General features: G+C 43.8%; 1 protein-coding gene across 6 annotated transcripts in view; it reads right to left on the reverse strand.

The window, feature by feature from the left end:
• Positions 1-4,435: 4,435 nt before the first annotated feature.
• Positions 4,436-27,574, reverse strand: part of FAM107B (family with sequence similarity 107 member B) — a 94,742-nt gene continuing 71,603 nt past the window's right edge. For 3 of the 6 annotated variants that reach the window (XM_075599531.1, XM_075599533.1, XM_075599532.1), the window contains exons 2-4: positions 15,332-15,515; positions 10,043-10,193; positions 4,436-8,882 (exon numbers count right to left, since the gene is read on the reverse strand). In XM_075599531.1, coding sequence (XP_075455646.1) covers positions 8,766-8,882; positions 10,043-10,193; positions 15,332-15,459 — 396 coding nt within the window. In that variant the 5' untranslated portion in view covers positions 15,460-15,515 and the 3' untranslated portion in view covers positions 4,436-8,765. Of the gene's footprint in view, positions 8,883-10,042; positions 10,194-15,331; positions 15,516-19,389; positions 19,482-23,426; positions 23,550-27,574 lie in introns of those variants that run through there. The other 3 variants (XM_075599529.1, XM_075599528.1, XM_075599530.1) reach the window with 3 other exon arrangements.

Genomic DNA, 27,574 nt, shown 5'->3' on the forward strand with positions numbered 1-27,574 from the left:
TAACTGCCCACTCATTCCGTCATTACTATTATCTTGCCTGCTCTTGCCTTTCTTATCCAATTGGATTTAGTCTTTAAATGTTTTCTAGTATTATCTGTATTTAATATGGCTGTCTCCCTGCTTGCCAAACTCCCCAGTTGCTCCCATTCTACCTCCATGACTCCTTGCTATTTCCCCATCTATTCTATTTAGTTCGTTATCCGTTTCTTGTCCCTCCCCCCTCCCTCCTAGCTTAAAATCTCCTCCAACCTTTTTAGCATTCTCCCCCTAGCACAGAAGATCCCTCTTCATTGAGGTGCAATCCGTCCCAAGAATAAAGATAGCACCTCTCAGAAAAGGAGTCAGTGCTCTAAAAAAAAAAAAAAACCCTCCTTCATACCCCCCTTTCTTAGCCATGCAGTTGAGCACGTAGTTGAGCACCCCCCATAACTAATGTAATTGGTGTACAAAATAATTGTTGCTAATGCAGAAATAGGGGTGAAAATAATTCTAAAAGCACTTTGTTACTGTGTGTTTTTTCTAATCCAACCAATTTAGAACATACAAGGGGCGTTACATTACTTTCTTTCCACTAGATGGCAGCATTGTACAGATATTAGGTGTTTACAGGAAAAATTAGGTTATATGATAGTAAAAAAAAGATAACTCAACTATTTTGAAGCTAAGCTTCCCGTTTTAATAAATAATATGACTTTGTGTTTTGAAACTAAAAACAAGCAAGTTCTCATTTACATGTGGATGAATCCTATGGGTGTATTTCGGTAAAGGTTTGGAATTGTTCGTTTTTTTCCTGGATCAAAATGATATTTTTCCAATAAAAGCCCTTTTTATGTTGCATCTGTATTGTTCTGTGAACGCTTGGTTAACATCAAATCAGTTTCTAAATTAACTGTAGGACAGATCTAAGAAGTCTACGTCCATAATATCTACTAAGCAACGCCAGAATCAACTATGAACATAGCTATCTTATCTCTCTGCTGATTCAGTACATTGGAGTGAAGAAAACATGGAAGCAGAATGGTGGAATGGGTTGTATTTTTACCTAACCTTCCTTTATGTGAAAATGTCTCAAAGATTACTTTTCCGATCATCAAAAAAAGAACAGTTCCACATTAGAATATAAGGAAATGTGTATTTGTAACCGGGTCCCCTCTTACCTCCTGCACTGGAGAGGGGGACGGCTGTGAGGCGACCGGGGGCCTCCATCTTGCATAGTCGTGCATGCGCGATAGAGCCGACGCGCATGCTCAGAGCACAGTTAGTGCGGCGGCCATTAGAGAGGCTCTGCACGGAACTACAAGTAACGGCAGCCCCAGGGGCTGCACAACACAGTCACGCAGGAGAGAAAAGATACATTTGGCACGCTCAGGACCCCGTGCCAGTCGCAGCAGGGACAGCATGGGGTGAGGATGTGTTCAAGGTGCCAGTGGCCCCTGAACAAGGCCAGAGATCCCCATAGTTCCCAGTTAGGCCCCGACTCACCTCAGCTTGTGGGTTCTGCAGGGAAGGCCCGTAGATAGGGACGCTTCCCCAGTAGTACTTATCTGTCTAGTATTAATATACCGGTGACGGATGCCACGCGGTGTGCGCTGCCTTCACTCTGGGACAAGACCACAGGCAACCATAGACATTAAGGGACACCCTCCAGCGGGAGCTCCCTCAAGAGGCGGACATTTGCAGACAGGAGAGGATCCAGTAGACCGCGTCGTGGGATCACGTTGGAGTTCTGCGGATCCACTATCCCAAGTCAGCCTGGTCTGGCCTAAGACCAGGAAGGTACCCAACGTGCACCAATGGCCACACTCGGGGGGTTGCGCTACTCCACACACTTCGGGTGGGCTTGACTCTGTGGACACCGGGGTGGTTAGTACTTTGGGGGTAACACCGGGGTGGTGTGTATATATATATATATTATATATATTAATATATATATATTATACTGTGTGCGTGAGTATTGTATGGTGGGGCCTGCATTGTTATTGTGTATTAAGTTTGTGTGTCAGTAAAGATAAATTCGTTATACCATATATTCTCTGACTGTGCTACGATCCCTTCCAGGTGGAGGCACTGTATCCAGAGAGAACACAATCACCCCAGGCTCCCAGTGGTGGAGGATTAGGCCTCATGTAGCTAAATACTGTAGGTACTCAGCACACGTAGTTCCCTTAGACACGGGGAAAGGGGGCTACATGCATATATCCCTGATCCTTAGGCCCATTTAAAAAAAAGTACTGCACAAAAGTATCCATTTACGAATTCCAACATAAAATCAGTGTTAAGATCATTACCTGGCATGCTCTGGACAGCTTTGTCAGAGCCCTGACATTATAAAGGACTTAGAAAGAAAATAGGTATGAAGTCACTGACTTCATTTGTGATTTTTACATTATTTAAAGCACTGACAATGTTTCAGCATTGTACATAGAAATGTGCTGACAAAATTAGTTCCTGCCCTGAAGAGTTTACAATCTAATTGTGTGACCTGATGTACAGGAAGATGGGACTTCCCAGGGTCACAGAGAGAGCCAGCTAGGCTTATCTGCGTTTAAATGCGGCGACAACACAACCGAGTTACACGTTAGTTATAAAACTGCGTTATCACTGATATGACAGAAGGATTAGTTTAGTTGTATAAACACTAACCTTGAAGTGTGCGTAACACACTTCCCGCCCCCAATCGCAGACAGGGACCATGTGGGGAAATTTACATGCATTACCAGGTGTGGTGCAATACTTGTCAGGCTCACAGGAGGCCTAAGCCTCCGCTGATGGGAACCTGGGGTGTATCCTGGAACGATACTCACAATATAACAGCGCCTCCACCTGTGCAGGATCCAATAACCCCCGACACAGGACCCACATATAGTAACCACATACACCAGTCTATTGTTAAACAGTTTACTATATGAAGATAAGTACAACACAATTACATCAACATCACAATAGTGTCACTCTATAACACTGACCTCCTAGGGCCATAAACCCAAACCACATACCCAAGTGTACCAAGAGTCCCACAACCCCACCCAAGTGTGAGACAGCACTGCCCACTAGATGAGGTGTATAGTTGGTGCACTTGGTGTATACCTGCCCGGGGCTCCTGCACCCGGGTATAGCAGAATAACAGCAAGAGGATCCGTCTGCATCCAGAGCCAAAGCCTCAGCGATGGCGTCCTTTTCCAAATAGGAGGGTCTCCCTCTGGGTGATCTCACCGTACAGATAGTCTCTTATCTTTAGCGAGGTAGCTCTGGTCCCATACCACACTTGTCAGGGTCGCACAGCACGGCAGCTGTGCCCCTGAACTTAACACACTACTAAAGGGACAGGGTCCCTACCTAGGGCCTGTCCCTGTAGCAACCACAAACTATGGTATAGGATTATGGACTAACTGGGGCCTAGGGGGGTAACCTGGCCTAATGCAGGGGCTACTGCTCCATGCACATACAACCTCCCCTAACCTGCTCCCATCTCTGACAAGCATGGTGTGAGTGAATCATATCCATATCCTGTGAGCAAGAGAATCTGTAACCCCTATTGGCTGTCTGATGGCATGTGATAGGGGTGAAAGGGCAGTCCCCAGAGGCTTCTGGGTAATGTAGTCCCTGCGGGACTTCTTTAACATTGCTGCCGCGTGCGCTATCTGTACTGCGCATGCGCGACATTGTAATGGCCGCCGCTACTCAACTGTGCACGCGCAACCTTGGGAAGCCCCTGTTACGGAGCGCCATACCAGCCATTCCCCACTGCTTATAATGGCCGCCGCGGCCGTGCTGCCCTTGCGCGAGCCTTTGCGCATGCGCGAGTACTTGAAACATGGCGGCGCCCTGCCGCTGAGAGAGCTTGCTGGAGTTGTGCGTTTGTCAATTTCACTTTCAACTGGTATCAGTTGATTGGAGGTTAGTGGCCCCTCCTCCTAGGGTTTAAGGTCACCCCTCCCCACTTTTTAAAGCAAGGAAGGTTCTTTCATTATGCTGTATGGATGACTAACAGGAATCATTCTCCCTCCACATAGGTTAAACAGAAGTTTCAATAGGTTAGTGTTAGGACCTGCAAAGTTTGGTCATGCCTTGATGGGGCTTGCAGGCTTATAACGCTTTGGCCAAAGGGTTTAACCAAATGACCCTTGTTTATGATAATATTATTATTGAAGTATTTAACTATATACAAATTACTATATATTTTGGTCAAATTGGATGTAGCACTGGGCTTTTCTGTCTTTTGTTGTACGATTAGCGATTTATTTTATTTATAACGAGAAATACAAATGTTAAGCAGAGCTCTGAAGTATTACCAATTTTTTTTTTTTTAACTTCCTTTTTTCGCATGACAATTAAGCTCGTTCGACATCTTGCCATTTGCAAGCGTTTAGAATCAAAATTAATATTCTCCATCTTTATACAAAAAAAACTAAATCTTCAGACAAGAAACTGCATATCTCGACATGTAAGTAGATTTATTAGGCATAGCTTTGGTTCAAAGTAATCCACCCTTATTTCATAACACAGTTAAAATAATCAACAATCAGAGCAAATAGAAAACAGTATTACAGTATGAAAAAGAAAAACAGGCTCCGTTACAGAAAGTTGGGAAATAACGAGCTTGAAGAATGCAATGGACAAAAAAAAAAATAGATCAGATTGCTCTCAAAGTAAAAGTATACAAATATTTATTCTTTTAAAATTAGTATATATGTTGGTCCGTGCCTAAGTTGCAATAAAAAAATATTTCAGAATTGACCTGCAATTATGGGAGTGCCACAAATGATGGATATTTTACAAAAGGAATGTAACATAATAGTAGAATTGTCCACATTTGTCTTCTACGAGCGGTTCTAGGACCACATTAACCAGAAAGGAAAAACCTATCCGAAATGGCCAGTTCCCCCGAAATATAAAGCTCATCCATATACGCTCAATGTGAATCGGACTGTGGACCATTACCTACTTGGTAAGGAAGCAGGCTCGTTTTAAAGGAACGTATGAAATATTTTAACTGGGGGAAGATAACCAACTAGAGCAGGATTTGCCAACTCCAGTCCTCAAGGGCCACCAACAGGCCAGGTATTGGGGATATCCCTGCTTCAGTGCAGATGGCTCAATCCATGGCTTAGTCATTCTGACTGAGCCACCTCTGCTGAAGCAGGGATGTCCTCAATACCGGCCTGTTGTTGGCCACCCCTGAAATAGAGAGCTCTTTGGAGGTATAATCATATATACTGTATACAAAGTATTTCATATCATACAGTTTCAGCGTCATGTGTCCATACAGTGTGAAAAGACCTGTACTTTTCTAAATCTCTACACACCATTATAGGCCACATTTAGTAAGCGGTGCTATGCCATGAAGACACCACCTAGTGCCGAAAGACATTACAGGCCATTCAAGTAACTGGGTCATAAGGTGTCTTGACCAATATCACCACTTAGTAATTATGGCCCTACAGCTATAATTCTTTGGTCTAATAAAATACAGCACAATCTGCAATTCACCCATATTTCCCCATGACCCGTACAGCTACAGTACTAAAACTACAGATAGGGACAGGTGTGTTGCAAAATACGTCTTGCACAGATATGAAGCAGTCATTTATGTTCCCCCAAAAGGGATATGTTGCAATATAAAGTTAGGAATATGACTACACATGGCCATCTGTCTACAGATGTACTGCAAACAAATGCAGTACCCCAAAACTTTGTCTGTACCCTCCTATAATTAAAGCTGCTGTCGCCTATTTACTACAAGCCATGCAGCAACCACGTCCCAGAGAAACTACCCCTGTTGGTTCCTTTGTGGGATAGAAGAACATGCAAATGCCACGTCAAATGGACCGTACATGGTGGCGCAAGTACATGGTGGCGCAAGTTCAACTTCTTGTTCCTGCATTATACCGTGTAGCCCGTTCACTTTTAAGGAGATCATTGGTGGGGAAAAGCTGAATTAACTACTCTTGTGTTAAGAAGATGTGGCGAGATACTTTCCTACTGAACTTTAATAGCACTGGTAAACAACACAAAAAGCTTGCAGAAATAAGGCACGACTAATTCGAAAATAGCATGTCTCTGCCTTTGCAGTTGAAGGGTCACAGTGATTAAGCGGGAGTAACATACGGGTTCCTTGTTTGAACTCCAGCTTTTCCATGACATGCAGCAATTATACATACGACTCCCGAGGGTCTATAATTCCAGGCACTGTACAGTTCTGGGGTAAAAACACCTGCACTATCAAGGAAAAAAAAATATGGAATTGAAAATGAACCGGCATTTTTTCTTTGATATGGATGTTGCAGGTTTTCATGCCTCCGAATTGCTACATAATTCCCACCCCCCCCCCCTCCCCTGTGTAATTAGTCCCTCTGTTTTGCTATCTGTCTCTTCATTCCACACGGTCCCCACTGATCTGTCTCCTGCCTACTTAGACCCATCAGCAGTGTTGTTTAGTGGAATTATCGACATTTTGGACAGCGCCTGACTGTTGCAAAACAACACAAAATAGGATTGACCACTTCCCCAAAAATCTGCCTATTTTTGTCAGATATATTTTAGAATAACACCGCCATAATAAATACCACCAGTCACATTATGAAAGGGTAAAAAAAAAAAAAAAAAAAGTGAAACAAAAAAGTTCTATTTTATTTTCCACTCCCAGTTTGAATACAAAAAAAATGGCTTAAAAGTGCATATACAACATCAGCTCCACTATGTAAGCCAGAGCTTGGTTGTATATTGAACTTTAAACCTGGCTATCATACTGTAGATATAATTACTCAAAATATCCCTTTCCAAAAGATACAATTATATGCATTCGCTGCTTAGAATGTGCCATGATATACTGTAAAGGATACTGAAAGATAACAAGATATAACTTGTAAAACTACTCATTTCATTGAGGATTCAATCTCATTTTCCCCTCAAAAAAAATATATGGCACTTGAGAAATAGATGTGATGTTGGGTACACTTTTCTTTTAACATTTGAAATATGTTCGCTCCCGATACCAGCAGCTTAACTAGCAATAATGTTCAAGTTTGCAAGGATAAATATATCCAGCTCAAATACAAAGCAAGTCGTTTCATACAGAGAATCTATTTTATGTCACAGTCCATACCCAGATCTGAAACCTTATCCGAATGCCCAGTTTTCAACATACAGTAAGCAAAGTCTTTAAAATTACTGTCCAACGTTTCACGCATGTAAACCCATTAGAATCATGGTGGCTAGGATTCATTAATAGTCTCAAAGTGATCTAACATGCCCCAGTTTCTGTATTTTGGCTAGGTTACGTACCCTGAATTTAATAGTGTTCTGTATCATAAAATGTTGAATGGGAATGTAGAAAAAGCAGTGTCAAAATCCAACAGATCAAAACGTTCAAATCAATGCGGACCTTGCGTTTCATTTCAATATTTAGGAGTAAATATCAGATGTATACAATAGTTACACCGAACTCTTTACTGATGAAATTAAATCGGAATTAAAATGGTATTACTATAGATTTTTCAACCTTTCTATGGATGAATGAAGAGAAGCACATATCGGGCTCCTAGCAAGTAAGTCAGTTGTCCATATATACTATAACACAATACTTGTTTTGTTGTTGACTTTCTGGCAATTTATTTAATTAATTGAGGCTTTTCATTTGACTAAATTGGTTGTACTAAAAAAAAATGTGGAAAAAAAAAAGGCTTAGTTGGAGAAAACTTCAACATTGTAATTAGTTTGTACGGTAATAATATTGGCTTTCAGGGGCATACACAATGATGTGAAAACTGAAAGAGTAGTTGTCTTCCTTGGCCTGTAAGTGCAGAATGTTTTTCTTCTTTACTTTTGTCATTGCATAACGTTGTACTTTTAAAAAAAATATGTTTTTAGCTTTTACAGACTAGTGCTGAAATCAATGCTTAGCGGACATATGTTCTCCTCCGTTCCCACCCCCTCTCCCCCCCCCCATTAAAGATTCTCCTGGCTGTCACAACGAACCAAGCAATGGCTGAATCATTTCTCATTATGGGAGGTTTTTTTTTTTACACAGCATTCTATTGGAAAAGATAATATAGATGGAACGTAAGGAAGGATATTATTAGAAACATTGATTTTGACCTTTACTAAGACAGGATGCATCTGTACGCCCTTCACTGCCATGGGGCCATGCTATGTATTTGCTAAGCAAAGAGGTGACCTCAGCAATGCATGAACAGCACGGATACTGAATCCAGCAGCTCAGCTTGTTGCAGACCAGGCATATTTAGCATCACAATCAAATATTCCCAGAGCTACAGTATGAAGCCAGTGTAACAGAACTACCTCAATCTTACTGCTATTTGTATATTGAAACATTAAAAACAGAACACTTTTATGGTGGTAATTGCCCATAAAGAAATAAAGGTATTTTCCTGCACAGTGAAGATCTCCAGCACAATTCATACGACTCTGCAAAAATAGATTTTAAAAAAACAAATGGGTTTCGCATTAAGCCTGGATCTAGGTAATGCAGTACCTAGGATTTCTACAGTCCAGGATCTCTTAAGCTTTGAAAGGTCACTTTGTCAGCTGACCGCTCTGTGTCCAGCTCCTTTCATCCTGCAATCTTATCTAATATCTTCTCTGGTGTTCTTCTGAAGTCATAGTCTTTAAAAAAAAAAAAAGGATGGAGGTTCAATTTGGAGATATCCTGCAAGATATTTCTCCATCTCTGTCTCTCTGTTTCTTGAAGAGCAATGAAAGTACATTTCTACAGCAAATCCTGGCGTCCTTCAAAGTCCTAGAGTCTATGAATCATTGGCCTCGCATGCTTCCTGGTGCAGTCTTCGAAGGTTGCCTTTGACCTTGAGAAACTCGGGCTTATTTTCCTGCTCTTCCCCAATCTTATTCTTCTCCATTTCAATCTGTAATAAAAGTGAAGGGTACAGATGTTATAAAATGCTTGTAAAATGTTTACATCTAAATCATTTCACGTGTTACATCAGGGGTGCGCAAACCAATATTGCTGCTCCCCCCCCCCCTGCCTCGTCTCCCCCGGTGCCCGCGCCCTTTACTTTAGTGCGGCGTCAAATACCGCCGCGGGGTCATGTGACGTCACCCCGACACGTGATGCCATGTCAAATGACGAGGCGGGGTCGGGTGACGTCCCGTCACATGCCATGGAGACACGTCCAGAAGCCGGCGGACTCTCGGTACGTTCAGGTTGCAGAGGCCTCACGCGATTTCCCCCCCCCCCCCCCCATTTCATTTAAATGGCTTGGGGAAGAGCACGGGGCCTCTGCAACCGCCGTGGCCCCCCTAGAAAAATTTTGCGCCCCCGAGTGTGTGTTTATTGGCCCTAATGCCCCTAAACCTTTCCTGATCCGGACCTTTTGGAAAACCTGTTGAAGAGCCCTGTCGTAACCTCAAAGGGGCAAAGACTAATTTTCCTAATGTCTCCTATTACTTTGTCACGTGTATTACTGCTGTGAAGCGCTATGTGAATGGATGGCGTTATACAAATAAAGATACACATACATGCATGAATGGACTAAAATCTTCTCTAGTACAGGGAAGCAGCGTCACAGCATAATGAATTGGGGACATGGAGTGTAAACCACATCTGCAGTCTGTGGCATCTATTTCCCTGCTGTGGAGCCTTTGCAGGCCTCTGCCTCAGGCTAGGTCCCCCGGTGCCTGCTGCTGCGTGCGCTATGGCTTGCGCTGCAAGGACAATAACCGCCTCTCAATGGGGCCGGCCCCACTACCTACCCTGGCGCACAATTTGCCGCCGTGATGCACGACCACATTTTCTGAATGCTAGGAAATTGGATTCAGAACTGGCGACGGAGCGCTGGCCACGCCCTCCCGGCAGTTCAGCCAATGAGGGCGAACCAGCCGGGTGATGCCATGGCAGCGCCCCCATCACGCCCCCCTCCCCCCCTGCAGCTCCAGCACAGATAGCAGATCGCGGTTTTAAACTGTGCACGCGCCGCCAAGACGCCAGGCGCGCAGCCACCATCGGGGACTTAGCCTCGCACATCACTGAAGCTGCGGGGAAGCCTGCAGAAGGGTCTTTACTTACATCATCTAGCTTCTGATGCCGTTTCTCTAGCTCGAGTTCAAAGTCGGACTTCTTGTGCACCGCTTCTTCCTTCTGCAGCTTAATAACTTGATCTCGCTTTCTTTTCTCCATCACTTTCTGTAACTCGGGTTTATTTTGGGGCGAGAGGCCTCTAAAAATATATTTTAAAAAAATGTCGTTAATTACAAGGTATGCAAAATTAACTGAAGTTCCCCCCTCCTCACAAACCATATTGCTTATTAGTAGGACTACGATTAGTCTCATATCTCCTATTTCCCCAGTTGTCCACCTTGGGACTTGTTTGACACTCTAGACAGGTCTCGTTATACTTATACACAGCTATATTAGTGGCAGAAGCATTCCTAACTGTGGTAGCACATTCATGAATATGTGCATAGGTATACCAACAGCCACACCGTTTATAGGAACTTATTAGCCATAGTATTTGTGTTCTGTGTATTACAGCCAGCTCTTTATTCGTTTGGAGTTTATTAGCTGTTTTTCTAGGTGGTCACATGTGGGAGAATATACAGTATTGATCTTCCATCATTGAAGCAATATATTATATACCTAGTGAGCACACACTGATTGGTGTGCATTTATTTCGTGCCTATATATAGCTACGTTTTGACCAGTCTCACATTTTCACTACTATCACCTTGAGACCTGTTTTTTACCTAGACAGGTGATTTTGCAGCCCCCCCTCCCCCCATCCCCCCCCCCCCACCTTTGCTCATACCTAACTACCACTATTAGGGAATACTGCATATCAGTTCTCTGGACACGTTTGATCTAATTCACCTCAAACTGTCCCTCTATTACATTAACCCGGAGTGTCATATATACTCATCTTAGGGTTAACATATATGTGTGTCATTTGATGTGTCATTTGATGTATTTTAACACCCATTATTTTAATTAGTTTAGCATTAAAGATTCTTTTTAATATTATCATTACACTTCATAGGGGTCATTGAGTGCTTTAAATGGGTTCTTTTCTCTATGTTGTTAACTTATTACGTCACCCATCAGCACCGTACCCCCATACATTTACTTAACATTTAGCTGAAGCGGGGTTCACCAATATAGTACTGTAAGAGGGAAATTACAAGTATTGGGTGTAGACACTTTGACAAACTTGTAAATAGTTAGTGATACAGTTACTTGGTTACGGATGGTAATGATGTTGTGAGATGTGTTAACTTATTGTGTTTGCAGCAATAAAGGTACTAGGGGCAAATTCTAAATGCAGTACTCCCAAGTGGCCGTTTTTGGACAGAAATCACCATTGGCTTCTATGGGGATTTTCCACGGAAAAGGTCCTGAACATCGGCATCGAACGATAGAGAACGAGGCACTAAATGTCCGGTCAACAGAATGGTCTCTTGATTTGTCTCGCTTTTTCTCTCTCGAATGAATGAAAACGCGATCAGGGAAACATTCCTTGTTTGCGCTTGAAGTAATTAACCCTTTATTTATTGGACCAAAAATGGTAACTCCCCAAAATTCCTATTAACACGTTAGCATGTGGACGTAGCAAACATCAGGCCATTTCCGAATCAAGACCATGATGATAATCTGGTCTGTAACCGTTTTATATACTGTAGTGCCGACGAGTATTCTAAAACAAATCTGGGGCAATCACCAACAAGACGCAGGTACATGCTGGGTACCAGTCAGCTCCTCCTGCGGCCCGCTCCCCCCCCCGCTCCCAACGTGGGACGGAGGGGGAAGTACCAGTCAGCTCCTCCTGCGGCCCGCTCCCCCCCCACACGCTCCCCCCCGCTCCCAACGTGGGATGGTGGAGGAAGTACCAGCCAGCTCCTCCGGCGGCCCGCTCCCCCCCCACTCCCAACGTGGGATGGAGGGAGAAGTACCAGTCAGCTCCTCCTGTGGCCCGCTTTCCCCCGCAGCCAGCTTCCCGCACACACCCCCCCTCCCCCACACCCTCCCCCTCCCCCAAGCCCACCTCCCGTCCCGGGCAGCTGCCGCGGGGATATCGGGCGTAGGAGGGGGAAGCGTCCGGCGGCAAGCTGCACCCACCCGGTCAAGGTAAGTCACCCCACCCAGTCACTGTCACCCACCCAGACACTGAGTGTCCCCCACCCCCCGTCACTGTCCCCCACCCACCCGTCACCCACCATCACTGTCCCCCACCCACCCGTCACCCACCGTCACTGTCCCCCACCCACCCGTCACCCACCGTCACTGTCCCCCACTCACCCGTCACCCACTGTCACTGTCCCCCACCCACCCGTCACCCACCGTCACTGTCCCCCACCCACCCGTCACCCACCGTCACTGTCCCCCACCCACCCGTCACCCACCGTCACTGTCCCCCACCCACCGTCACTGTCACCCACCGTCATTCACCCACCCACCGTCAGTCAAATGTCAGTCAGTCAGCCGGCGGACTGCCCACTGAGCGTCCCTGGAGAGCAGATTGGAACTGGAGACTTCATCTGTAGCACTATTCCATAAGACACCATATGGCCCATTCCCTTGGATAGGACGTAGTGTGTGTTCAGCTGCTGGAAGGTGTTTGGTGGAATATCACGGCTTAGAGGCCTTTATCTCACTTACAGACAGATACACTAAGCTTCTATGTGGGACATTCCCTAAACTGGTAAAGGACGTTATTTTCCCTGAGGTTAACGTGTATCCACAAAGCTAATTATGTGCAAAAACAACGGCTGTTGTCAGGGGCAGACTAGCCATGGAGCAGGGAGGCAATTGTCCCCAATGCTGGTCACATTTAAAAAAAAATTGGGCTGGCAGGCAGCAGTTCCTCCTCTCCCAGGCTGCCTGCAGTGTGATGCTGGTAATGGGAAATGTGTGTATATGTATGTATGAGAAGAAAGAAACACAGCGCACCAGAGGTGAGTATCCAAATAGGTATATCAAAACACACACAACGTGCATTAGAAACTTACATGTAAAATAATGCAAATGCGCTCAGCTGAAGATCCAGCAAGGAATTAGTCCGTAGATGGAATTCAGGCAGGACTTGGTTCCCTGGGTCCCTGGACCACAACTCCAAACGGACAACAGCGAGGGCACAAGCCGCGTCACAGTGTGTAACGCACGAAGGAGACGACGAAAGATATGCCACGGCCAGCAACAATACCTCAACCGGTGTCGCACATACTCAGTGCTTATTAAGTATGTGTGAAACCGGTTGAGGTATGGTTGCTAGCCTTAGTATATCTCACGTGATCATGACACACGTCGTCCCGTTCGTGCGTTACACGGCTTGTGCCCTCGCTGCTGTCCACTTGGAGTTGTGGTCCGGGGACCCAGGGCACCAGGTCCTGCCTGAATTCTATCTACATCCTTCCTTTCTGGATATTCAGCTGAGAGCATTTTTTATTATTTTCAATGTAAGTTTCTGATACACGTTGTGTGTGTTTTAACATACCTATTTGGATACTCACCTCTGGGGCGCCGTGTGTCTTTCTTGTCTTTGGAGATCCTGTCGGGTCTCACCTTTGGGCGAGCAGAGCGCCCGTTCGACACATGCTGCAAGTTGGTGTTTTTGCCTACAAGACTCATTACCTATTTCTTGGAGTGAGGGAGAGTCGTGTGTGTATTATGATTATGCTTTTGTATGTGTACAGAACATTTTCATTGTTTAGTGCATGTCGTGCGCGTATGGTGCGCGCGTATGGCGCATGTATCCGGTGTGTGTACGCATCTGTGTATGATATGTGCATGGGGTGTGTATGGTGCGTGCATCCGGTGTGTGTGCGCATCTGTGTATGGGGTGTGTATGGTGCGTGTGTATCTGTGTATAGTGCGTGTATGGTGCGTCCGCCTGATTCTTGGGCCGGCTGGTTGGCCTTGGCCCCCGGTCCAAAATTTGCCAGCTAGCTCCATGCTATTTAAGTTCTCATTAGCATATCCACGTAGCTTAACGTAATGTAATTATAGCGCAATGCAGTGTTAACGTCCAATAACATCATGTTAAGTATGTTTTCGTCCAAACCCTGAAAAGGGGCAAACAACGGGGGTAGAGGGAGACGAGTACTAATTTAGAAGATTACATAGGACCTTTTACATCTCCCACAACACTCCTCTATATACAGTACAACGTGGCGATATACCTGTGAACACACCAAATATACCTGTGAAATAAGCTAATTTCAATGTGCAAAATATATTCAAATGATTTAAATTAACATATTTCCCAGTTATCTCTCCACATGTTGTATAGAAAGAGGAGTGTTTCGGGAGGTATGGAAGTCAATGGATACTTTACTAAAATAGTGGAGAAGTCCTCATCGTTAAGCTTCACGCATTTTATTGGAAATGTGATGTTGGGCTAAACGCCTCTTTTGCAACATCTGTAAACATGAACGGTACACTATTTAAATGACTAAAACTGGATTAACTTTACGTTATTCTCTGTAGTGGATAAGCAGTGCTATCAACATGACATTCAGTTAGGTGACAAAGCCTACTGTACAGGTATGTCTGCCTTAGAAAGGTCCAACGAAGTTTAGGAGGCCTGCAGAAAAGCTGAGAAATTCCTTTTGCAAAAGTAAGAGATAAATAGCCAATAAAGAATATCACTTGTGAGCACATTCACATGTCTTCGACAGGTCTGCAACCCTGCCTTTCAACCATTATCACCTAGCATACAGTGTTCCCACTGCAGCAAGGGATTCTGGGAAATGACATGCAAATGAGCCACTATGTGTCACCTTTTGCCTGGAGCCCATTTAATCTGATGCATCGCCGTTCACAAAGGTTTTTAAGCACAGCATGGGACTAGCAAAGCAAGTACAGACCACTCACAGACATGTTTCAACCTTGATGGGTCTCATCAGTGTGAGGTTGGTCTATACTTGCTTTGAAATATTTCTAGGCTGGGTAGGTTTACCATATACATTTTAAGTTATGGTGGGTGATATATATATATATTTTTATATGCAGATAATACCTTTATATGCAGATAATACCTTTAAACCATTGTTTAATAAATATACCCCATGGTACCGCTCTACAGTCCAACCTTCCAAAGCGCGATTTATATCTCCCATCTATTTGAATACATGAAGTCTTCCCAAGGAGAAGAGGACTTCACATCATAGTGTATAGGTGCCCATATTGCACAATGTTGACTTTCAGTCGCATGCTAACGGGACAGTTTTTACCTTCCCTCAAGGTTTAAATGTCTGTCTGTGTCCGTGTAACAAAAGACTTCACATGGAAAAGACAGACCTTCAAAAGGACAACAAATCCGATCACTTAGTCTTAATACAGACGGGTTTTTTTTTCTGCCCTAACCTTTTCTGGTTCATGAGAAGTTCTCGATGAAGATCTTGGTGGTTTCTCGAAGTCTTCACCGGATTGATGATTTTTTGGGGTCTTACTAGTTCAGGGTTATCTGCGTCAATGTAGTCTGGCTCAGCCATAATGCTCCTCACAATCAGATATGGGTCACCAAATTCAGAATCACCAGCAGAGTTATCTGAAACAAAGAACAACAACAAAGTCAAATGACAATCATAGCGAGAAAAAGAGAATTATTAAAATGCAGTTTTTTATTTGTTTGCTTTATCATGTATGCATGTATGTGTCTTTAGTTATACAACACGCACAGCTGTACTTAGCACTTTGCAAGAGACATTACAATACAGGGAATTATAATAATACAATAAATGCAACAAATAAGATCAGACAATAGGAAAGGAAATCCATGCCCCGGAGAGATTACAATCTAAGTGGTATGATGGGAGAATTACAGAGACAGCAGGTGAGGTAATAAGTGCAGTAGATGGCAAATCATTGGTAGGAGTGACTGTGGGTGTGGGAAAGTAGCCATGAGTCCAGGCTATTGGAATGCTTCATTTAAGAGGTGACTTTTAAGGTTTGCCTTAAAGATGAGGAGAGAGGGTGCTTGGGGAGGGAGTTCCACAGGTAATGTGCAGTGAGAGGAAAAGGTTTAAGGCGAGAGTGAGCAGTGGAGGTGAAAAGGGTGGAGAGGAGACAGTTGAGGGTAAACCGCAGGAGGCGAGTAGAGGCATAACGAGTGATCAAAGCTCATATGTTCTGTAGGAAGGAGCAGGTGGAGAACCTTAAAAGTAAGGAGGAGAACTTTGTGGTTGATCCGAAATATGATGGGAAGCCAGCAGAGGGATTTAAGGAGGAGATGAGCAGAGACTTATGGGAGATTTATGGTAATCTCTTCACACATCAAAAACAACTCTTGTGGGATGTTTGTTAAGATAACCAACTCCTGCAGTGCACCACTGTCTTAGGACAGCTTATAAAACGTATAGAAAATAAACATGGATTGTTATCACAATCAATATTCCCAGTGTTCAATGAAAGTCTCGCAGACCGTGAAAGATTAATGCTTTGGACTCTAACGTGTGCCGATATCATATTATTTCTAGTTAATAAATATGCACGTCCTCTATGATAGTCTTCACAAGTAACTAACATTTAATACTATTAAAAGGTAAATACTGGGGGGGCGTGGCCAACTGCAGAGCCGAGAAGACGTGCAGCTCAAGAGCTCCGGGCCCCAAAGCCCCGTAAAGCAGCCTTTCCCCTGCAAACCCACAGGGAATTACCCCCAAATACACCAGCGGAAGGCGCGGGCGGCGGAGCTACTAAATAAATAATAAAATTTTTAAAAAAAACACCAACCAGCCGGCGGAGAGCACGTAGGGGCCGGGAGACGTGGTGCGGCAGCCATTTTCCCCAGGGGACGGCCCGGACGCGGCTGAGAGCGGCGCTCCTCCTTGACCCCACAGTGCGTGGGTGGCCGGGTAAGAAGCGGGACGAGAGGCTGTCTGCCGTTAGTCCCCGGGCGGCTGCAAGTGTGCGACTGGAGGTTGGTGGGGCTGCAGCAGGGAGTTGAGAGGAGCGGGGGCGGCCATTTTGACCCGGCACTCTGCAGAAGTGCCTGCAGAGTGTGCGGACTACCCCGGCCCCCTACACCACCCCCCCCACTCCCCAAAAACCACAAACCACAGACCAGGGACTCCAGGAGATTGGGAAGACCCAGAAGTGACATCCCCTGGGGAAAGAGCACTTTTGCAGAAGTGCACAAAGAGCCTGTACACAGCCCATCCCCCATAATTAAAGGGGACATGCATGATTTTAAATAAAACCTAATGGGGGGACTTCCGGTGACGTCACCCGGTATGGATGGGTAGAAGAGGAGCTCCATAGACCCGCGCATTAAAAGACGCAAAAACCCACATTTTTCCCCAAAATTGCCGGGTAACACTTACACCCCCGGATAGCTAAAGAACTAGGCGATGTCAAAAGCCAAAAAAGCGAGCAATCAGGGAGTTGCCAAATACTTTTCTCCGTCGCAACGGGCCAGGGACAGCACGATGGAGCCTCAAGATGGCGGCGGACCGCATGGCGCCACGGCGCTTTCAGGGAAAAAAACCCAGCCAAAAGATCGCACCCCAGCAAGCCCTGATCAACCCATAACCAGGGCATACTTGGAAGAACTCCTGGGGGCTATGGCAACGACGCTCCAATCTTCCTTTCAGACTGAGCTCAGAACCGCAGTGAGCGACATAAGGAAGGAAATCTCAGGGCTGACAGAGAAAACAACTACCCTGGAGAAAAAACTCACTGAGTCTCAACAAAGACAGAGTGAAGCGGAGGAAGAGATAGGCCGTCTAGGAGAAGAGATCACCCTCCTTAAAGAAGCTATGGAGGAGCAAGAAAATCGTGACCGGCGCCAAAACATCCGCGTCCGGAACGTACCGGAGTCGGTCGCACAGGATCAACTCCGACCATACCTCATGGAGCTCTTTAACCTAGTATGCGGGGAGCTGGAGGAGAAAGAGCTCGAAATGGATAGGGCTCATCGTGCCCTAGGACCTAAATCAGACGACCCGAGGCGGCGTAGGGACATTATAATAAAGATGCATAAATACACATCAAAAGAAAAAATAATTGCGGCCTGCCGGGACCTGGGGGAAATAACCTTTCAAAATGAAACCCTCCAAGTCTATAACGACTTGTCAAAGGCAACGAGAGACCGCAGACGTGAATTAAAACCCACCTACTCCGCGAGAAAGGAATCCAATACAGATGGGGATTCCCTTTCAGACTCACAGTTAACAGGAATGGAAAGTTCATGTCCATGAAATACCCCGTGGACATGGCCCCCTTCGCAAAAGCATTAGGTCTAACTCCACCTCAAACGTGGATAACGACCAATCCTACCGCTGAAAATACATCAGGAGACCCCCCCCGAACATCGGAGAGAATTGCGGCCCAACACCCTAGAGAAAAATGAAAACCGCCGCGGCACTCAGATAAATCCCCCCGGACAGACCCGGAGGGGGAAGAGTGCCCCCACTTACCTTGTTGGTCCGGAGCCGCACTGGAGCGCGGGCCGCGGACCCCCATGGTAATCCGACGCCAACCTCCACTCCCAATGTGAAGTCACGAGGCGCCTGTTCTCGAGATGGCTCTGAGGAGACTTCGAGGAGGGGGGGCGCCTCTGCTCACCGTTAAAATCATCTTACCAGACCAGAACAGCACCAAGAAGTAAGCCGCACACTTCTAGGATGAGCTGACACAGCACACCGCCCTCCAAGTTGGTTCACGAGTCGCCTACTCCCGCGATGACTCCGAATAGGATCCCTCCCTCCCCCCCCCCCTCCTCCCCACCGAGAGGATTGGGAAAGAATTTGGGAAAATGCCTCAGGAACTTCCATATGTACCACAATCAAAGAAAACATATATAAAATACTGTTTCGCTGGTATCTTACCCCAGTTAGAATAAATCAAATTTACCCCCAGACGTCCGATTTATGCTGGAGAGGTTGCGGTCAGAAGGGGGACATGGCCCATATTTGGTGGACATGTCCGGAAATTCAAAAATATTGGGGAACAATACAAAAATTAATAGAGGAGGTCACAGACCTCAAAATCCCTATTGACCCGTTGACCTACCTGTTGGCCAGGCCCTTAGAAAATTTGGACCGACCAACAAGTAAACTAATCTCCTTCATTCTTACAGCGGCTAGATGTGCGGTGGCGGCCGCCTGGAAGAAGGTGTCTCCCCCCTCAAAACAAACGGTAAAAAATAGGGTGCAAGAGGTGATGAATATGGAGAAACTATCTGCCTTCTTGAAAAGATCCACTGACTCCTTTAACAAAACATGGGATCCGTGGCTATCCCATATGGCACCTCTACGCCACTAATCCACATATGAAAAGTAAAAAAAAAAAAAAAAAGAGAGAGAGAGAAAGGAAAACCAGGTCAGGGGCACCAATGAAAATAGACTGAGGACACGGGAAGCAATGGGTATCTCCCCCACCCCCCCCCCCACCCACCCTCCCCTTCCTATTCCCACTCTTACTCTCTGTTTCCATACTCGCGCTCCCCACATAGCCCCTGGAGGGTCACGGGAGCGGTGAGCTTTCCTCTTTTATTTCCGGTTTCTCTAACCAACAAAAGGAGAAAATCTGTATTAGGCTGTATTATCGTTTGTTTCATGTATACTGTGAATTATCTAAATGCCTAATAAAAAATTTTGGAAAAAAAAAAAAGGGTAAATACTTATTTGGCAACGTGGTTATTAAAGTCGACTATTAGGTGGGACAATTTTACATTATAATCAATTATTAGGAGAGGGAGTGGCTCAGTGAGTAAAGACACTGACTGACACTGAGAGTTTGAAACGGGAGCCTGGTTCAATTCCTGGTGTCGGCTCCTTGTGACCTTGGGCAAGTCACTTTATCTCCCTGTGCCTCAGGCACCAAAAACATAGATTGTAAGCCCCACGGGGCAGGGACCTGTGTCTGCAAAATGTCTCTATAAAGCGCTGCGTACAACTAGCAGCGCTATACAAGAACATGGTAGTAGTAGTAGTAGTAGTAGTAGTAGTAGTAGTAGTAGTAGTAGTAGTAGAGGCCTGAATTTATCATGGCTCCATTGTTTGTCTGAATTCTCACCCTTTTCATAGTCCATCATTAAGCTGTCAATTGCTGTACGTTATGTTTACCCTATACTGTACAAAACAAGGGAACTGCTGTATGGACGCACTCTGTACAGTACCAATAGTACAATTTATTTTACTATTCCCATTTTGACACCATACAAGCTGGCACATCACTTCGCGTTTGCCAATTGGACCTTTATTGCTCTTCTATGTGGCTTTAAGATGCAAGTCAAAACCCAAAGTCAATCCCAAGTCAGACGGCCTGATAAAATGTTAGAAGGGTTTTGATAGCCAACAAAGGAGGAAGGATACGTTTGTATCGTTCATCTTCAGCCCCTGTCCAATCATACACGGTTTAATGCAAGATAATATCTTATTTGCCTTTGCAGCTACTGCCTGACATTGAGCACTATTGTTAAGCCTGCTGTCTACAAGCACTTCAAAATCTCTCTCCATCAAGGATTCATATAAATGTTGTCCTATTTCATTTGTAAGTAGCCTGTTTATTGCTTCCCTAGTGCATAACTTTACATCTTTATCAAACCTCATCTGCACCTGTTCAAGGTTCCAGTTAATCAAAGTCCTTCTGTAAAGAAATTACATCCTGCTCTGATTTTACTATCTTACATAATTTAGTGTCATCAGCAAAAATGGAGGCTTTACGCTCTATGCCAACCTCAAGGTTATTAATAAACAAGTTAAAAAGCAGGGGTCCCAGTACCGATCCTTGACATACGCCACTTACAACTTTAGCCCAACCTTAAAAAGGTTCCATCTATAACAACTCTCTGTTGTCTATCCTTCAACCCGTTTTTAATCTAAGTGCAAATATTTTTACCCAGAGCAATTTCCTTTATTTTGTACACCAACCTCGTGTGAAACCGTATCAAAAGCCTTTGCAAAATCTAAGTAGACCACATCAACTGCATTACCCTGGTCTAAATTCCTACTTACATCCTCAAAGAAACAAATAAGTTTAGTTTGGCATGATCTATCCTTCATAAATCCATGCTGACCATCACTAATAAATGTGTTATCCATTAGGTATTCTTTAATATAATCCCGTACTAAACCTTTAAGTAACTTCCCCACTGTTGATGGTATAGGCAGACTGGGGTGCTCCCTATCAACAACAGTTACACAATATTACTGGTGTATATGGAAAGTAAAATATACCAGACCAATGCACAAAATCTAAGATTGCTGCTAAGCCCCAGGGAGGATTTTCCCACGATCCTCGTAGTGAGATATGAAAGAGAAAGGACAGGGGGCGCCCCCCTGTCCTTTCTCTTTCATATCCCCCACTGTTGATGTCAGGCTTACAGGTCTGTAATTGTCTGGTAATGATCTAGCGCCTTCTTTAAAAATATAGGCACCACGTCTGCTTTATGTCAATATTGTGGTACCGAGACTTTAATTGTAATCAAGCCGCTTATGCACTTCTTCCACAGATAACCAATATTAATACATTTATTAATATTAAAACATAATAAATTAATTTAAATGCTACAACAGAAAAAAAATGGTGTACAGTGCACACCAAGGACTTCCTAAACTGCCACGGGTTCTCCATAGTTTATCGAAATATGGTAATAATAATATTAGGACGAAACGGGCAAACCAGTGCTTAACCAAATTACGTTTTATTTAGGTAGGATCTGGATATTATTATTACCACAACATAAACTTCCACGCTAGCTGGAGTCACTCATCAATCAATGGATACAAAAGGGCCCATTCACGGAACAGATACTGTAGATCGTTAAGCCTACATGCAATTCATTTTTATTATTATAATTATTATTATTATTATCGAATTGCCACCGTATTCTGCAGTGCGGTACAATGGGTGGTATTGACAACTTCCATTGATGACTGTACCTCGAGACACATAATAAATGCATATATTAGTTATTTCAAGGTGGTAAGAAAGTGATAGGGATATTACATACAAGTTGTGTTTGATATTAGCGCTGACAAGTAAAACCCTGCAGAATAGTTAGAGGCTTTTTGGGCAAAAGAGAAACCTTCTGTAAAATAGAAAATAATGCAACAGGCATTAAATAAATAAAACAGGCTGTAAATGAAAAAAAAAAAAAAAAAAAAACAAGATATTAATTTCCTCCAAAAGCATAAAAGTTACTTATTAGGATGCAACACAAACAGTCTGCTATCCGCGCTCGTTTCCGTCTTTGACCCAGCGACTGTGTTTGTGTACAATCTGTGCAGGTCAGTATTGCACTAAGGGTCTGTGTGTTCCCTCAGGGCAGTGATAGCCAACCTTTTTTGTTTGGAGGAACCCTTGAAGTATTTAAAAAAAAATCTCGGGGAACCCCTATCTGGCTTACACATATTAGGTTCGACAGGGGTCAGTCACAACATTTCACACCTCACGAGCCACCTCTCTTTCCCACCCTCTCTCTACCCATGTATTTCTCTCCCATCCATCTCACTAACTCTCCCCCCTCCCATGTATTTATCCCTTGCGTCTCACTCTTACTTTCTCTTTTCCTCACTCACTCTCTCCTGCCCCCTCTCTTCTCTCACTCGCCCCTACCTTCCGTCAATTACCCCACTCTCACTCCATCCACCCTACAAAATACATACCAAAAAAAAACACCCCAAAGGGGTGGGGGTCTGTGGTCCATAGGAGGAACCCCTGAGACTGCTCCAAGGAGCCCTGGTTGGAAATCACTGCCTCAGGGTATATATTCAAGTGCTACTTGTGTGAGTGCTTGCTCCTTTTTTTAGGGCGGCATTATATATTATTTGTGTGTTATTGTGTGTTTATTTATGGTCTATTAGATTGTTATTAACCTATTAAATATTAATATTTTAATACTGATTAGAGGCTTATTTCATCACTTGTTATCTTTGGTCACTAGTCCCCGGGGCGCTGTGTGCGTATTGTGCTTTTTTTCTTATTAGGATGGAACATTAACAGAATATGTCTTTCGAAATGTATGTTCAGAATAAAGTGACTGGGGCTGAGCGATGCAGAATTCCACTTGTATAAACTTTTACTTTAAAAGATAGAACAGATTTTAGAAAACTAATTTTCCTACTTGTACAACATTAACTATTGTTCATATCTTTCCAAATCACGGGCCAAACATCTTCACCCTCTAAAAAAAATGTTAAAAATTAAACTCGCATTTTTTTACATTTTACAATATTACAAGACATTTTTAAGCCACTTCAACCACTGCATACAAAGAACAAACAGCCTCGAGTTCTTTTTTTCAAGTCATTTGTTAAAAATACTTAAATACTTATGTAACCCATCAACTATCTACAAATCCAGCAACAAAACAACCCCTCGCTCAGTGAAAGCACTGGAAATAAATAACACATGTTTCCTAGAGGGGCACAAAATACACTGCACTGAAGTAGCTTCTTCCACACACCAAGAAACATTGAGTTTGATGGTTTGGGGAAGAACAGCCAGTACATACCCATTTCTTCCATAGTCCAAAACGCCAGAGACATCCTTAGAAATGAATAGGCAACGCAGCACAAGCCAAGATGCCTGCTCTATTGCAAAGCTCTGCTATCAATAGTAAGAATGTGTTTGTCTCTCAATGATAAGGTAACATTCTGGTTAATCATTAAGCAGCTCGGTGCATATTCCCTTATAAGGAACACCTTTGACTTCCTTAGAACAAATAGTTATTGCAAAACTCAACATTCCAGGACCATTAAGCTATGCAATCACCTGCAGGAAATCATACCGTTATCTTAAAGCTGCCGTTCAAGCTGTCAGTTAATGATTTATTTGTGTTTTCAATATCTGCATCAATACAATCTACACACGTGATTAGCTAAGTTGCTGATCGATCCGTTCTCCTGTAAATCGATCACTGAAATTTGGCTGGGGTTTCACTAAATGCATCTTGGGTCCTCTTCTGCTGCACTGACAGCCAAAGTTCTGTGAGGAAGATCATGTGACCAGGCCGGCACTAGATTCAATTGGTTCACTGCTGGAAAGGGCAGGGCTCAAAAAGGTGATGCTGTTTCATAAGGGGAAGAGGGTGAGAATTTGTATATGGTTGCTATAGGAACAAAAATGCCTGTTACATTAGAATACATTAGGAAACCCAAGATTGGCTAAATGCATTAGTACTGAATTTTACCTCAGAAGCAGAGGGGTAACTTGCTTTAACCTTTCATTTGATTTATTAACCAAATCTTTACTAGAGTAGAATTATGGTTCGGTCAGGGCACAGAACTCCGACAAAGCTTTACTGCAATAGTCCCAGCAAAACTTTTTATTTATTTTTAATCTTCAATGTACTGGTTCAAGAGATTTACTGGGCAAACTGGGGAAACAATATGGCCACGGGGTTCAGGGCTTGCTCCGGCAGCCAAAAGAAAAGCGGAGACTTCATCAGGAGTATATTGCGGCTTTCTACCGCTTTGTCCCGCTGGCGCTGAGCGTACTCATGCTTGGAGAGCTTTCCATGCATGAGCGCCGGGTGTCCTTAAAATTTTCGCATTCGCTCGCAGGGGGCAGGGGGGAACGCTGCAGGGGAAGATGAGCGCGCTATAAAATTTAGAAAATGTGTTTGTCCAAGCGCAGAGCGCCGGTGAGCGTGTGTACCCGCGCATCTCGTGAGCGGGGACATATATATATATAGCAAATGTAAATATACTGTATGCTCATTTGCATGTCTTAGGCAGGTCTGCAACCCTGCCTTTCACCATTATCACCCAGCATACAGCACTTCCACTGCAGCAAGGGATTCTGGGAAATGACATGCAAATGAGCACACAGTGCCACTTTTTGCTTCAAAAACCATTTTATACATGGCTCCCTATAGGCTTAAGCTTGCTGCATGGTCACAGCTTTGAGCACAGCCAGGGTTAAGATGCATAGCCAGAAAACCCACCCACAGACAGCTGTTTCGACCTTAATGGGTCTCATCAGTGTGGGGTTGGTTATACTGGCTTTGCAATGAAGCGAAAGGATGGGGTTTACCATACTGATTTAAGTTATGGTGAGTAAAAAAAGTCACACACACAAGTCACCTCGCCAAGCACCGCCCGCTCAACGCTAGCGGGGGACGCAGCCTATTGGTGAACTTTGGTGGGACATGTATTTGAAGTCTGTCCTTATATTTCTGGTTGTGTGTCTGAACAAACACCAACAACAACCCTACAAATATCTCCAGTTCCCAGATGTTGGGGATTTACAGATCAGCTCAGGGGGGGGGGATATTCAGGTAATCTTAATCAAAAATAAAAAAAAATGTTAAAAAATAAAACTGCAGTCAGGCTCGCTGCGTTAATTACATTTGAACAGTAATTTTCAGCAACGAGAAGACTATTCATTGGCCCACACATTGGAGTCACGTGCTATTCTGCTAATAACGGATGTACAATCAGTACATTGGGAAGTACTAAACAGATCATTTGAAACAGATGACCAAAGAATGTTGATACATCCCACTTCCCCCGTCATGGGTCAAAATATTTTGTAGTTGCAATTTAAAGTGCTCAGCCACGTAACGTATTCTCTTCTCATTTTAAAAATACAATGCATGTAAAAATACAGCACATATATTACAGCAGAAGTCCGCACGGACCCTTTCTTTTTGCATTTGAATTTTTTTATTTTTTACTTTAATCTCTTCCTGTTTTTTTTTTTTTTTTTTTATCTGATGCTCCCTTTAGGAAATAGAAGTGTTTGAAATTAAATGTTTGGAAAATTCAAATGGAGCTCTCCCCACGGCCCCGTGCAGTCTAAAGATTACTATGGTAACCTCAAAAGCGAAGAAGAATTTAGAAAAGCCTGATTTTTAACGCAGCCATTCTGGAGTAACTTATTTTTTTGGTAATCACAGTATCGAAGCAGGGGGTCTCCAGAACCGAACAGTGTTTATATCAGCTACGGGGACTCCATGCTTGCAGAGATCCCTCCGCAGCGGTGCCGGTATCTGTGCCAGAGATACTGTGTGCCTAACATAATGGCGGCATTTAAATGTCCCATGTCACTTAGGAAGCCGTGATGTAATTCGCTGCAGCTTCCTATTGGCCCACGTGACCGGGACATTTAAACTGCAGAGATAACGGCGCCCCCTACAGAGGTATCTCTGGAAGCAGGGGGTCCCCGGAGCTAAAACTTACACCATTCAGCACCGGAGACCCCCTGCATCAATCCTATAATAATAAAAATAAACCATATTGCTGCTTTAACACAAAAATATAAGAGATAGGCCGTGCTAAGATACTGACATACAACATACCTTTATTTATTTAGGCTTATGGGGGGAATTCTGCTTTAGTACAAAGAATAATCAATGAATGCTCTTGTTCAGAGATGTTACAGGGACGTGAAAAAGCATTGACAGGAGTGTCAAACAAGGCAGACAGGATAATACAGCGGGACAGGGGAAAACAGTAGGGTGAGGGGGCACTGCTCCTTTAAAAGCATATTAATAAAAATGACCTTTCAATTCGAACATCAAAAAATAACTTGAGAAATGTAGCATAACTGAATATATCACGTAGAATGATACATGTAATATTTAATTGGCGCCTAAAGGGTAGCTCAGTGTCACAGCAAGCTATCATTTTGCCATCAATATTCAATCTGAAAACAGTAATTAGCACTTAATATGCAACAAAAAGTTTATCTGAAAAACACCTGCAGCATTTTCAAATGTCATCCCAGGCGCAGTGTGTGAAAAGTGCCATTAACGTCAAATTCATCTGCTGCCAGCAGCACGGGAACGTGTCCCCCAACGGTGCATCCCCGGTTTAATATCGGTGATGTGCGTATGTATGAGGCTGTACCATCCTGGCGTTCATCACATACGCTCTGTGATCTGGGTGTTCAGAACGCTTCCAGTACCAGGGAATCAGCAGCTACACAGTGCCCCGGTGTGGCAAAACATTCGGAAGCAGAAGTACAGAAGTTGATTTAATCGGCATCTCGCACACAAAATGCAGCCATACTATAGATGTAACCAACGTTATTGCACCCGCAGGTACAATAAGAGAGTATTAGCAGTGGGAGAAATAGAGAAATAGTGCTGACCTTTGTATATGCCAGATTAAGAGATGAGACGCTTTCTAAACCACGGTTACCAACCCAATTATGTTATGTGCCATCATGAACAGAACTTAACATCAACTATTTACAGGGGTGTACAATATATATATATATATATATATATATATATATATATATATATATATATATATATATATATATGTATGTATGTATCAGTACCGTGTTAGCCGAGCTTCAATAATCACAAAATAAATAGACGATACCGTTCTGTGGCTAACGAAATGCTTTTATTTGTGCGAGCTTTCGAGATACACTGATGTCTTCTTCTGGCGATGTTACAATGAATGAAGCAAGCAAGGGTTTTACGTAAAAATAGTGTCTCTTGGAATGTTATCTGTGCTTGTCCCTCCCCGTGTGTGGATGTGATTTATGGCTAGAGGTGTTAAATGGTTCCTGAAAGTTAGTGATGTAAGAGTGTGTGTGTGTGTATCTGTGTGAATATAAATGAATGGAGAGCCCACAGTGTATACAGTGCTTTACAAAAGGTGTGTGTGGAGTGGGAGTTAATATTAATGGTGTGGGTAGGTG

This window comes from Ascaphus truei, chromosome 5, assembly GCF_040206685.1.
Source record: "Ascaphus truei isolate aAscTru1 chromosome 5, aAscTru1.hap1, whole genome shotgun sequence".
NCBI classification, from domain to species: Eukaryota; Metazoa; Chordata; class Amphibia; order Anura; family Ascaphidae; genus Ascaphus; species Ascaphus truei.